The following is a 13,192-nucleotide window of genomic DNA, read 5'->3' as shown; positions in this document are numbered from 1 at the left end:
TCCACAGCCAGCCCTCCTGCCCCCTGCCCCACAGAGCCCCTGAGAGCTCCCCTCACAGCCAGCCCTCCTGCCCCCTGTCCCACAGAGCCCCCTGAGAGCTCCCCTCCACAGCCAGCCCTCCTGCCCCACAGAGCCCCCTGGGAGCTCCCCTCCACAGCCAGCCCCCCTGCCCCCTGCCCCACAGAGCCCCTGAGAGCTCCCCTTCACAGCCAGCCCTCCTGCCCCCTGCCCCACAGAGCCCCCTGGGAGTTCCCCTCCACAGCCAGCCCTCCAGCCCCCTGCCCCACAGAGCCCCTGAGAGCTCCCCTCCACAGCCAGCCCTCCTGCCCCCTGCCCCACAGAGCACCTGAGAGCTCCTCTCACAGCCTGCCCCCTGCCCCACAGAGCCCCCTGAGAGCTCCCGTCCACAGCCAGCCCTCCTGCCCCCTGCCCCACAGAGTCCCCTGAGAGCTCCCCTCCACAGCCAGCCCTCCTGCCCCCTGCCCCACAGAGCACCTGAGAGCTCCTCTCACAGCCTGCCCCCTGCCCCACAGAGCCCCCTGAGAGCTCCCGTCCACAGCCAGCCCTCCTGCCCCCTGCCCCACAGAGTCCCCTGAGAGCTCCCCTCCACAGCCAGCCCTCCTGCCCCCTGCCCCACAGAGCCCCCGAGAGCTCCTCTCACAGCCAGCCCTCCTGCCCCCTGCCCCACAGAGCCCCCTGAGAGCTCCCGTCCACAGCCAGCCCTCCTGCCCCCTGCCCCACAGAGCCCCTGAGAGCTCCCCTCCACAGCCAGCCCTCCAGCCCCCTGAGAGCTCCCCTCACAGCCAGCCCTCCTGCCCCCTGCCCCACAGAGCCCCCTGGGAGCTCCCCTCACAGACAGCCCTCCTGCCCCCTGCCCCACAGAGCCCCTGAGAGCTCCCCTCCACAGCCAGCCCTCCTGTCCCCTGCCCCACAGAGCCCCTGAGAGCTCCCCTCCACACAGCCAACCCTCCTGCCCCCTGCCCCACAGAGCCCCTGAGAGCTCCTCTCACAGCCAGCCCTCCTGCCCCACAGCACCCCCGGAGCTCCTCCCCATAGCCAGGACCCTGACCCCCACAGCACCCAAGAGCTCCCGCCCACAGCCAGTGCCCCGTCCTGCTCCCCACAGCGCCCCCGGGAGCTCCCCCCCACAGCCAGCCCTCCTGCCCTGTGCCCCACCGTGCGGCATTCCAGGATGCAGGGCAGAAGGAGTTAAGCGGTGTCTCTGCCCAGCGCTGAGTCCAGCTGAGCGTCTGCGTTGGCTGCTTCACTGGGGCTGGGAGTTCAGCCCGGGACAGACGCCCCGGGAACGAACCGGGGGCTGCAGGGAGCGGGGTGGGGGCTCTGCAGGGGGCGCTCTCCTTTCGCAGTCAGTGCTGGCACCGGGACTGCTGGGTGAGAGGTTCCCTGAATAACTCACGCCAGAGGAGTCGCATCTCAGCGCTGGGCGAGGGGGGTCCCAGTATAACCCACCCCAGAGGGGTCGCTTCTGTGCCCTGGCGGAATGATTTGTTAAAGAATCAGTTCTAAATATAACAAGGAGTCTGGTGGCACCTTAAAGACTAACAGATAAGGTGCCACCAGACTCCTTGTTGTTTCTGTTGATACAGACTAACACGGCTACCCCCGATACTAGTTCTAAATATATCAGCTACCATTTCTGAAAGCCTCTTCTTTGAATGGACTTTCTCTATGTAGCTGGGCAGCGCCCAGTGTGACAGGGCCCCAATCTCAGTGAGTCTGTGTCTGGGTAGCACCCGGCCCGACGGGGCCCCAGTCTCGGTGACTCTGGGTCTGGGCAGCGCCCAGCGTGACAGGGCCCCAATCTCAGTGAGTCTGTGTCTGGGCAGCGCCCGGCCCGATGGGGCCCCGATCTCGGCGACTCTGTGTCTGGGCAGCGCCCGGCGTGACAGGGCCCCAATCTCAGTGAGTCTGTGTCTGGGTAGCACCCGGCCCGACGGGGCCCCAGTCTCGGTGACTCTGGGTCTGGGCAGCGCCCGGCGTGACAGGGCCCCAATCTCAGTGACTCTGTGTCTGGGCAGTGCCCAGCCCGACGGGGCCCCGATCTCGGCGACTCTGTGTCTGGGCAGCGCCCGGCTCGACGGGGCCCCGATCTTGGTGATTCTGGGCCTGGGCAGCGCCTGGCGCCCCCGATCTCGGCGACTCTGTGTCTGGGCAGCGCCCGGCCCAATGGGGCCCCGATCTCGGCGACTCTGTGTCCGGGCAGCGCCCGGCCCGATGGGGCCCCGATCTTGGCGACTGTGTCTGGGCAGCGCCCAGTGCCCCAATCTTGGTCAACACCAAATGATACAAGCAACAACTAGGACTAACCTCTGGGGTCTAGACCAATGAAATAAGTGCCATTCCTCTGTTTTCCATAGTACTTTATTTTTAAAGAGCGACTCCAGTAAAAATCCATGCATTTGGGCTGAGTTTTTTCGTTGTAGCTTTTCACATTGAACTGGTTTGTTGTATTCTTCCTTTATATCACCAGGACCACAACAGCTGGGTTGGGGGTTGGTTATTTTTTTTTTTTGAGTATTTTCTTTGTTTTTTATATATATGTATTTTTTTCCTTTTATACGAAACGCACTTTAGACAGCTGACTCCCACTGGCTGACACGGCTGCTCCACATTTTTCTTTTTTTGTCGCTTTTCTGTAACTTTTTTAACTTTTTTTTTTTTTTGGTCCTTTTTGACTTTTTTTTTTTTCACAAAAGTTTTCAAGTTCTTTTTGTTTTTGTTTTTTCCGTCTGGACGGCACAAAAACCGGGAAAGCAAAATCGATCCCCCTCTTCTCCTCCCCCACACAAATCCTCCCCCCAATTGCCGTGAAATGAACAACTGAAACCAGGGGGGGAAGGAGCGGGGGGGGAGAAGAGAGAGAAATAAATAAATAAATTAAATAAATAAATAGCTAACTAACCCCGAGCTAAAACCACTCAGAACAACAGCTTGGGAGAGGATTGTCTGATAGTTCCTCCCCCCGGAAGGACTTTCGGGTAAGATCGCCCCGTTGGGAACAGGGGAGGATGCCAACCAAAGAGAAGGAGAGGTTAAACTGCAGGCTACGGGGTTATGAAAACTCCCACGTCCTTTGTTTGATCTTCCATCCTGGCCGTCTGCAGCCCAATGCGCTGATTGTAAGAGGTTGTCTTTTTGCTCTGTGTTTGTACAGCGCCTAGCGCTGTTCATCTCCAGGAAGCCGGACTTGATAAGGACGGGCTTGGAATTGCTAAATCGCACACAAAGGCCCCTTGCCCCTATCGCAACGGGGTGGAAGCAGAGATAAAATCAATTTGGTCTCCGCGTGAGGGAATTTCTCCCTCTCTCCTTCTCTGTGCATCTCCTCCCCACCCCGAGGCTGCTAAAAAAATCCCCCACACACACACACAACACATGCACACGGCGCAAAAACATGTCAATAAACCATAAAAACGCAACACAACCCAACATGGCCTCTCCCGATGGCGCAAAATCTGGTATCAACAGAACCGATAAGAACCGAAACCTAAGAAAAGCTCAACACCAATTCGCTATAGATAGGTCTCTCTCTAGGTGTGTGTATATATATATATATATATACATATATATATATATATATATATATATATATATATATATATAAGCTCTCGCTCAAGGGAGTGGGGCTGGGGGAGAGGTTGGTTTTACGAAGAGGTTTCTAATTTTTTGGCGGGGAGGGGGTGGGATTGGAAGACCACGGAAACAGGATGAATTCACTGCAGAGGAAATGAACAGGAGTGGGAAATTAGTCTTGAGGGATCAGCGTGAGAGGGCGGCGTTTCTCAGATTGGGTGCTGGATTGCTTAAAAAACAGCTCCCCACCACCATCACCCCAGAGGTGGCTGCATCTTAGTGGTGCTGGGTAAAGTACCCCTGGGTAAACAGCAGCCCCACATCAGAGGTGGCCGCATCTCAGTGCCGGGTAAAGGAGCCTTTTATAAACAGTGACCCCACATCAGACTGCAACTACGCATTGGGCGAGGAGTCCCTGTATAAACAGCCCCCTCAGCCCACCCCAGAGGCAGCTGCATTTCAGCACTGGGTGAGGGGTCACTGTATAAGCAGCCCCCATGCCCCACCCCAGCTGCGGCCGCATCTCAGTGCCAGGTTTCGAACCGCTGTTGCTCCTGCGTGTGACGTCCGTTTGAACAGGATATTTGGTCCTGATTGGCTGGGGCACTGGGAAAATTTGGTCCCCTAGGTAGGGTCCCGTACTGGGGGTCAGTAGATATGATGCCGTCGCTATTTCTTGGGAGGGCTCTTTCATATACGGCCCATATTGCTCAGAGGGGAAGTCACTTTTATGGTCCGTATTTATTTATTGCCTGGGAAGGCTGGTTTATTGTGTAGGCTATCACCCCCAGGGGGCTGGGTATTGCCTGTCAGCCTGTTTATGGAAGGGTCTCTATAACCGGACGAGGGCTGTTTAGTTTATGGACCATCTAGCCTAGCAGGGCTGTTTATTGTAGGTCCATATTGCATGAGGAAATGGCTTATTTTATATCCCAATAGGGACCGTGTCATCTAGACTGATAGGAGAATTGTCCGTATGGGCCCTGGGGGACATGGAATAGCTACAGGGCAGGGGGGCCCCGGCCATGCCCCCGATCTGCCCCCTATAGGCCCTGGGGGGAAGGGAATACCCACGGCCCAAACCCAGGCGGACAATTCCCCCACCCCCACTCTGGGAGCCCCCGTTAAGAGCCAGGAAAGGCCGGGGGGGCAGAGAGAAGATGGGGGGCAATAAAACAGAGAGACACCCCTCCCCCTGAAAATACCCAGCACACTGTGTTACCACCCCCACCAGCAGAGGGCGCTTGGGGGGGTAAAGCTTTGGCACTTGGATCTGGCACAACCATGAGCCCTTGGTGGGTTGGGGAGGAAAGGAGAGGGGGTATCTCTAGGTCACTAGCCCCCCCTTCTTTTCCAATTCCCTCCCCTCCATGTACAAACTTGCCCAGCTGTGAATTTGGCACTGGTAAATTACAAGCCTCCCCCATTCTAACACAGACACCCCCCATGGTCCCCTGGAGACCCCCAGCACTGAGACATGGCAGTATCCCCTCTGCAGGACCCCTGGTCTCAGGACAGTGATTGAATCATTTCAACCAACTCCCAGGCTGATCCGGACTTTTCCCACATTCTCCTGTGACCCGCATCCCATCCTCCTCTTGGATAGAGCACGGCTGGGAAATTGCTTCCCGCTGGTGGGGAAATATAAAGGAAAAGAGGGTAATGGTGGAGAAAGAAAGAAAGAAAGAAAGAAAGAAAGAAAGAAAGAAAGAAAGAAAGAAAGAAAGAAAGAATTGGCATTAGAATGGAAGAAAGAAAGAATTAGTATTAAGAAGAAAGAAAGAATACTAAATAATATTACTAAGAAAGAAAGAAAGAAAGAAAGAAAATTGGCACTAGAATGGAAGAAAGAAAGATTTAGTAAAAGTTAAAATTAAAAAGAGAACAAATGAACGAAGGAATGAACAAATGACTGAGCAAACGACTGAACGCAGGAGGGAAGGAACACAGGGTTCGAAAGACACTTTGCTAAGAATGCCCCTTCATTAGCCTAACGCTCTCCTGTCCCGCCTTGCACCGCGGCTCCCCATGGCCGCCGCGTCCCTCGGCCCGGTCCCCCGCCGCCAGCCCCCCGCCCGGCTGCCCCTACACGGGTGTGGTCTTCCGATTGAGCGTGTTGGTGTTGGAGGAGGCGTCCTTGCCAAGGGTGCCAGTGGCGCCGGCCGCACCGGGCCCTGTAACCGTCACCGTCACGCCGGGGTCCTTGGGGAAGGTGTTGTGGAGCTGCAGGAAGCCCCCGCCAGCCCCCTCCCGCTCGGCCCCGTAGAGGCTGCTGACGTTGGCCTTGGAGGGGTCCCGCGAGAGGGTGTACATGGAGATGTCGGTGGAGGGGAAGCCCTTGAGGCCCACGGGCGAGGCGTCCCGTGACTGCGAGGGCTCGGTGGAGCGGGAGCTGGAGCGGGAGCGGCGCCGGTAGCGGAAGCGGTAGCTGGGCAGGCGGAGGATGGCGTTGGAGGAGGACGAGGGGTTCTTCAGCAACTCGGTGCGGCTCTTGCAGTGGGCCTCCCGGTTCTTCTCGATGTAGATATTGACGGCCAGCACCCCGATCATCTCGGCCAGGATGAAGGACAGGCCCCCAAAGTAGAAGGACCAGCCGTAGGAGTAGTGGCTTTTCTTCTCGTCGTCCCGCTTGGTGCCCGGGTCCCCGGCGTTGGCCGAGATGTACACAATCACCCCGATGATGTTGCTGAGGCCTGGGGAAGGGCGGGGGAGGGATGGGGGCCATGGATGGAGGAGGGGTGGGGACAGGGTGGGTTCGGGGGAGGGGCCGAGGAGATGGGGGCAGTGGATGGAGGAGGGGTGGGGATAGGGCGGATTTGGGGGAGGGGTGGAGGATATGGGGTAATGGATGGAGGTGGGGTGGGGATGGGGTGGATTCGGGGGAGGGGTGGAGGAGATGGGGCAGTGGATGGAGGAGGGGTGGGGATGGGGTGGATTCAGGGGAGGGGTGGAGGAGATGGGGCAGTGGATGGAGAAGGAATGGGGATGGGGTGGATTTGGGGGAGCGGTGGAGGAGATGGGGCAGTGGATGGAGGAGGGGTGGGGATGGGATGGATTCGGGGGGGCGGAGGATATGGGGGTAGTGGATGGAGGAGGGATGGGAATGGAGTGGATTCAGGGGAGGGGTGGAGGAGATGGGGCAGTGGATGGAGAAGGAATGGGGATGGGGTGGATTTGGGGGAGCGGTGGAGGAGATGGGGCAGTGGATCGAGGAGGGGTGGGGATGGGATGGATTCGGGGGGCGGAGGATATGGGGCAGTGGATGGAGGAGGGGTGGGGATGGGGTGGATTTGGGGGAGGGGTGGAGGAGATGGGGCAGTGGATGGAGGAGGGGTGGGGATAGAGTGGATTTGGGGGAGGGGTGGAGGATATGGGGGCAATGGATGGAGGTGGGGTGGGGATGGGGTGGATTCGGGGGAGGGGTGGAGGAAATGGGGCAGTAGATGGAGGAGGGGTGGAGGAGATGGGGGCAGTGGATGGAGGAGGGGTGGGGATGGGGTGGATTCAGGGGAGGGGCCGGGTGGAGGATATGGGGGCAGTGGATGGAGGAGGGGTGGGGATGGGGTGGATTTGGGGGAGGGGTGGAGGAGATGGGGCAGTGGATGGAGGAGGGGTGGGAATGGGGGGGATTCGGGGGAGGGGTGGAGGAGTTGGGGCAGTGGATGGAGGAGGGGTGGGAATGGGGGGGATTCGGGGGAGGGGCCGGGGGAGGTTTGGGGGCAGTGGATGGAGGAGGGGTGGGAATGGCGTGGATTCAGGGGAGGGGCCAGGTGAGGTTTGGGGGCAGTGGATAGAGGAGGGGTGGGGACGGGGTGGATTCAGGGGAGGGGCCGGGTGGAGGATATGGGGGCAGTGGATGGAGGTGGGGTGGGGATGGGGTGGATTCGGGGGAGGGGTGGAGGAGATGGGGCAGTGGATGGAGGTGGGGTGGGGATGGGGTGGATTCGGGGGAGGGGTGGAGGAGATGGGGCAGTGGATGGAGGTGGGGTGGGGATGGGGTGGATTCGGGGGAGGGGTGGAGGAGATGGGGCAGTAGATGGAGGAGGGGTGGGGATGGGGTGGATTCAGGGGAGGGGCCGGGTGGAGATTGGGGGCAGAGATGGGGGCCATGGATGGAGGAGGGGTGGGGATGGGGCAGATGTTGAGGGGATTGGGGTGGATTTGGGGGGGAAGGGGGAAGAGGAGGGGGCAAAAGGTGGGGAGAGGGCAGAGGGGGGAGGTGAATAGCCAGGGCAGGAAGTGGGGCGCAGAAGGAGGGGGAGGGGGCAGGGCACAGAGAGCCATTAGAGAGGCAACCACGGAGCCCTCCCCCCACCCAGACTACCCTGGGGGGGGAAGCCCCATCAGGGACCATCTAGACCCCACCCCCACCCCTGCACCTCACCCCACCAAGGCCAGATCCTCCCTGTGTGAGGGGCAAGAGGAGGCTTCCCCAGACCCACAGCCCAGCTGCCCAACCTCTGCCACCCCTACACAAATGGGGCTGGATTTCTTTCTTTCTTTCCAGTCCCAGGGGACTGTCAGACGAGGTTCAGCGCCCCCTGAAGGCGGGAGGAGACTGACTTATCCTAGACAAAGTGTGGTGAGGCGAAACCTCCCCTAAAGCTGGGCCCCCTCTGCGCTGATTCTCCACCCCCCAGCTGTGCCCACGGGCTCCTCCCACTCCTACGGCCCTGGGCAAATCCAATGACCCGGGGCTATTTGGTGGGGGGGCATATTCCAGGCTCCCAGCGGTTCCCCTCCCCCAGCCCAAGATGCCCCATGAACTGAGCCAGGCAGGGTGGGCGGGAAGCAAGCCCCGCCCAACTAAGCCCTACCCCCGACAAGCCCCGCCCACTCACCAGCAGCGACGAATAGGATCCCGGCGCCCAGGATGATGTTGCGCTTGGACTTGTAGACCCGGCTGGCGGCCACGCAGAACCCCCCCAGCAGCAGCAGGATGGCGCTGAGGATCGGGAAGATGCTGGAGGCGCGGACCACACCTGGGGGGGAGGGGAGGGGAGCAGAAGAGATGAGTCAAGGAGGGTGGCTGGAGGGATCTCCAAAGCCGGCCTATTGGTGAATAGGAAAGAGGCAGCATTCTGGGACCAATCAGAGTCTCAGGTATTCTAGCATGCTGAGGCCAGTGGCCAATCAGAATCCAGGGACTTCCAGCCCTCTGAAGCCAACAGCTAATCAGAACATGGGATTTTTTTGACACTCCAAGGTCAAGAGACAATTACAATACAGGGTAGGTCAACAGCCAATCAAAGTCTCCAATTTCTGAGGTCAAGAACCAATCGGAGAACAGGATTGCTCAAGGTTCTCAACCTACCAGCCAATCAGCAGGATTATTCAAAGATCTGAAAGGATCACACAGATTACAGATTTCCCTATGCTCTGGTGTCACAGCCAATCAGAATCCAACTTCTGAGGCTGCCAGCCAATCAGCATTCAAGGTTCTCCATCATTCTCAGGCCAGTTGGCAAGCAGAGTGACACTGTGAGGCCAGCAGCCAACCAGAGCTGTGGATGTTCCAACGCCAGTGAGAATCTGGGATTTCCCAGCATATTAATGCCACCAGCCAATCAGCATCTGGTATAACTCAGCAGTCTGAAATGCACCAGTCAATCAGCATCCGGGTCCATTTACACTTCTAAAGCTCTTAGCCATTGAGAGCCTGGGATTTCCCAGCCTGGGGCAGGACATTAAGGAAGCCAAAAGTCAGGAATGGCTGGTGTTAAGAATGCCTAAATCCCCTTAACTCTGCCCCCTTGGAAAAAACAGAGTCTCTAAGGATGCCACCTCTTGCTATTCCTTCAGCAGAGGGCTCATTTTGCTCAGCGTATGGGAGGGAGAAAGGGCTGGGGTGTACTGAATTGCCAGGTGTCTGCCCAAATGAAATAAAATAATACAATATTTCTCTGTTAAATCAAATCACTTAAACATTGATTGTTCAAGACAGACAGATAGATATAGCTATCTATCCCCACAAGTACCCTTCTGTCCATCCAGCCTCATACCCATCCATCCAGTCCCCGCTACCCCTTTATCCATCCATCCTCATACACATACCCATCCGTCCATCCATCCCTCAGCTCCTAGCAGATGGCTCCGCTCGATTCCCGGCCAATGGGAGCTGTGGAGCCGGCGCTCGGGGTGTAGGCAGCGCGCGGAGCCAGGTAGGGAGCCTGCCAGCCCTGCCAACACCCCCACACCCGCACCAGCGGGGGTCCTGGGCCACACACCACTGCCCACAACCCCAGCACCCGCAGCACCCCCGGGATGCTCCCCCCATGAGCACCCATGGTATCCCCTGGCCACCCTGAGCACCCACAGCACCCCCCGGGCTGCCCCCCTCCCAGCCCACCTGGCACCCCCAGCGAGGATTGGTGAAAATACTGGTTTGTAGGACTTTAGTTTAAAATAATTGGTTAAGGTACAGCTAAGCAGGACACAAATTTCACTATATAAACTGGAGTCCAAAGGAAAGTTCAGAACCTAACTCCAGGACACAGCCCAAGATCAGAGCTGCCAGAGCTCAACACCCGACCAGAAGCTCGAGTCCCCAGACGACCTGATCCTGACTGGCCACCAGGAAAAGTTCGTCTGCCTTATTGGGAGTGGTGCTTAGCGTGTGCGTTCTGTTTTGGTAACTGTTAGTAAATAGAGGTTAAGGATATTACTGTGTAAGACTCTTTCACTGGTAAAAGGCCCCGCAAACCTGGAGAAGATTAGGCCCTGAGCCCTAGGAAAATTAACTGGATTATGCCTTGAGTCCACGGAAGGGTAAAGGTGGGGTGCCATAGAGTGTGGGTAACATGCTATCTATATACAGAGAGCCTTTGACAATAGCTCTTAGAGGCATGAGCTGCCCCTATTCATGCTAGCTCAGTGATTTGGGCATTGGCCTGCTAAACCCAGGATTGTAAATTCGATCCTTGAGGGGGCTATTTAGGGATCTGGGGCAAAAATCTGTCTGGGGATTGGTCCTGCTTTGAGCAGGAGGGTGGACTAGATGACCTACTGAGGTCCCTTCTAACCCTGATATTCTATTATATGATTCTATGCTGAGTGGCGTATTAACTCTGAAACCTAATGATGACCGTCAAACCTTGAACCTGCCTCACTATTATCATTTATTTGTATCTTTAAGTAGCAACTAGAGACCTTAACTGAAATTGGGGCTCAGTCATGCCAGGGGCTGCAGTCACAGAGTGACTGAGACAGGTGCCCCATCACACCGGGCGCTGCCCAAAAACAGAATCGCTGAGATCAGGGCCCCGTCATGCTGGGCACTGCCCAGACAGGGAATCACCAAGACTGGAGTCCCATCATGCTGGGCTCTGCCCAGATACAGAATCACTGAGGTCAGGGTCCCATCATGCCGGGTGCAGCACAAACCAAGAGACACCCTAGCGGCTTCCGATCTATATAGACAGAGAGGAAGTATTCCTACATCTGCTTCTGAGCCCTTGACTTTGCACGTTTAATGGCTTCTTCGCAGATTGGTTTTTTTGTTTTTTTTTCTTGTGCATGTGGAAACGGAATTTCCCAGGTTTTTCTTCTGCAATTCCCTCCTCCCTCCCCCCGCAACCCTCCAAACCGAACCATCTGCTTCCACCAGCAGGCCGGAAAAAGGAGAGACAGCCCAAAAGCTAAGCCAGCTCCGGCCGGGTAGGCTGCTCCCGGCCAAATCAAAATGGATTTGCACAGAGACGGAGAAAAGAACTGGCCCAAGGGCAATTTCGCTGCCAAACTTCCACTCCGGCGCCCCAGCTGGTATGGGTGCCAGCGCCGCGTTTAAAAAAAGACATCAAAGTTTACACCGTTTTGGGGTCTATTCTGGGCTATTCTCTCCACAGCCTCTGCACTTCCAAACTGCTTTAAGGCACAGCCTGGAATGGCAAACAAGGTTGGGCCGGGAGCATAGACGGGGCCTGGGGTATTTAACCCTGGAAGGGGAACAACATGAGCATGTTTAAAAAAAGGGGCTTGGAATTGGAAAGTTCAGGCAACCTTAGCTAGAGATGGGGACAAAGCCGGACTAGACTCCAATTCCTTTCCAGGTCAACTTCCCGCCTGTATTACAGCTGTCGGGAACCCCAAAACTGAGACGCCCCTGCATCTCCTCCTGCATTTCAGCCCCCAGGAAGATGCCATGCTGTGCGCTAAGCAGGATTCCCGCTACGGCACAGGGCCATTGTGGGTCGCGCCGGCGGTGCAGCGGGGGACCCCCATGGATACGTACGCAGGAGATACTCTGCGCTGTCGTGGTCGTAATCTGTGTCCTCGGGGAAGTGGTTAATTTTCACGCACACACCCCTCTTCAGGCCTGCAACAGAGATGGAGAAATCAGAGTTTGGGGCCTCTCTCCCGCCCAGTATCCGGCTCAGACCAATGGGGACGCCGACGCTGCGAGCTTCCCCACAGCGGTGCCCAGATGGGGATTCTGATGTTGTGAGCTTCCCCACAGCGGTGCCCAGATGGGGACGCTGATGCTGTAAGCTTTCCCACAGCAGTGCCCAGATGGGGATGCTGATGCTGTGAGCTTCCCCACAGCAGTGACCAGATGGGGATGCTGATGCTGCAAGCTTCCCCACAGCAGTGTCCCAGACAGGGACGCCGATGCTGCGAGCTTCCCCACAGCAGTGACCAGATGGGGATGCTGATGCTGTGAGCTTTCCCACAGCAGTGTCCCAGACAGGGACGCCGATGCTGCGAGCTTCCCCACAGCAGTGCCCAGCCCGGGATCCCCAAATGAAGGTACCTTCCAGGCAGCATATCCTCCAGAGGCCAGAGTGGGTGAGGCCCCCTGGGTCCTTCTTGTCCTTGTGGGGCATCTCCTCGCTGGAGATGTTGGTGGTGTTACAGATGAAGGCGCGGGCGTAGAGCCAGTAGTCAGTGCCGATGGCGATGGTCATGAGGCCGAAGGCTGCGAAGGCCCCGACGGTGGTGAGGAGGATCTGAACCCCCTTCTCACACCACACCACCCTCTCCTCATTCCAGCGCTTCAGGGACTCCAGCTTGACAGGGGGACGGGGTGGGGCCACCCACCCAACCAGACAACGGGGACTTCCTTGCACCAGCACCCTCCTCCCTACTCGTGGCTGGGGACAGGGGATCGTCTCTGGAACCCAGGAGTCCTGGATCCTAAAACTCTCTAGCCACTAGACCCCAATAACCTCCCACAGTGGGGGATAGAACCCAGGAGTCCGGGCTCCCTGCTCTAACCACTAGACTCCAATAACCTCCTGGAACCAGAGATAGAACCCAGGAGCCCTGGCGCCCAGCCCCCCCTGCTCTAACCACTAGACCCCACTCTCCTCCCAGAGCACAGATCTTCTTCCTTAAGCAGGTGTCTCCTTCCTCGGCTTCAGTCCCTGGTTCTGGGCTGGAGGCCGAGTGGGTCAAGGGGTGCGGGCGCCCGTACTGGCAGCCCCAGGGGCGATTCCATGGGTGGCGCCAGCCCACCTGGTCTGTCCTCAGCCTGGGGCACGGTGCCAGCCGACCTGGGGGTGGGAGAGAAATGGAGAAGGGGGGAGATTAGCTGGGGATGGGCAAGGAGATGGCCTGACACCCAGCACCCCCACACACACATGCCCCTCTGACACCCAGC

General features: G+C 57.8%; 1 protein-coding gene across 2 annotated transcripts; it reads right to left on the bottom strand.

Moving 5' to 3' along the window:
• Positions 1 to 5,679: 5,679 nt before the first annotated feature.
• CACNG8 (calcium voltage-gated channel auxiliary subunit gamma 8) lies at positions 5,680 to 12,608 on the bottom strand. Of its 2 annotated transcripts, XM_065421002.1 has the most exons (5): positions 12,344 to 12,608; positions 11,825 to 11,908; positions 8,436 to 8,576; positions 5,788 to 6,287; positions 5,680 to 5,730 (listed from the first exon to the last, which is right to left on the bottom strand). In XM_065421002.1, exons 1-5 carry the CDS (start codon positions 12,495 to 12,497, stop codon positions 5,680 to 5,682), a joined length of 930 nt encoding a protein of 309 aa, XP_065277074.1. In that variant the 5' UTR covers positions 12,498 to 12,608. The 2 variants fall into 2 exon arrangements, with proteins under 2 accessions (XP_065277074.1, XP_065277073.1); XM_065421001.1 differs by having other exon boundaries at positions 5,680 to 6,287.
• Between the last annotated feature and the right edge of the window lie 584 nt (positions 12,609 to 13,192).

The sequence above is a fragment of the Emys orbicularis genome, chromosome 21 (genome assembly GCF_028017835.1).
Source record: "Emys orbicularis isolate rEmyOrb1 chromosome 21, rEmyOrb1.hap1, whole genome shotgun sequence".
Classification (NCBI taxonomy): Eukaryota; Metazoa; Chordata; order Testudines; family Emydidae; genus Emys; species Emys orbicularis.
Note: the sequence above shows the minus strand (reverse complement) of the source record. Positions and strands in the feature narration are given on the sequence as shown.

Coding starts and splice junctions, on each gene's coding strand:
- CACNG8 (XM_065421001.1), bottom strand. CDS start 12,497: ATGACCATCGCCATCGGCACTGACTACTGGCTCTACGCCCGCGCCTTC. Junction 8,577..11,824: donor CAGCGCAGAGTATCTCCTGC/GTACGTATCCAT, acceptor CCTCCCCCCCAG/GTGTGGTCCGCGCCTCCAGC. Junction 6,288..8,435: donor GATCCTATTCGTCGCTGCTG/GTGAGTGGGCGG, acceptor GCCCTTCCCCAG/GCCTCAGCAACATCATCGGG.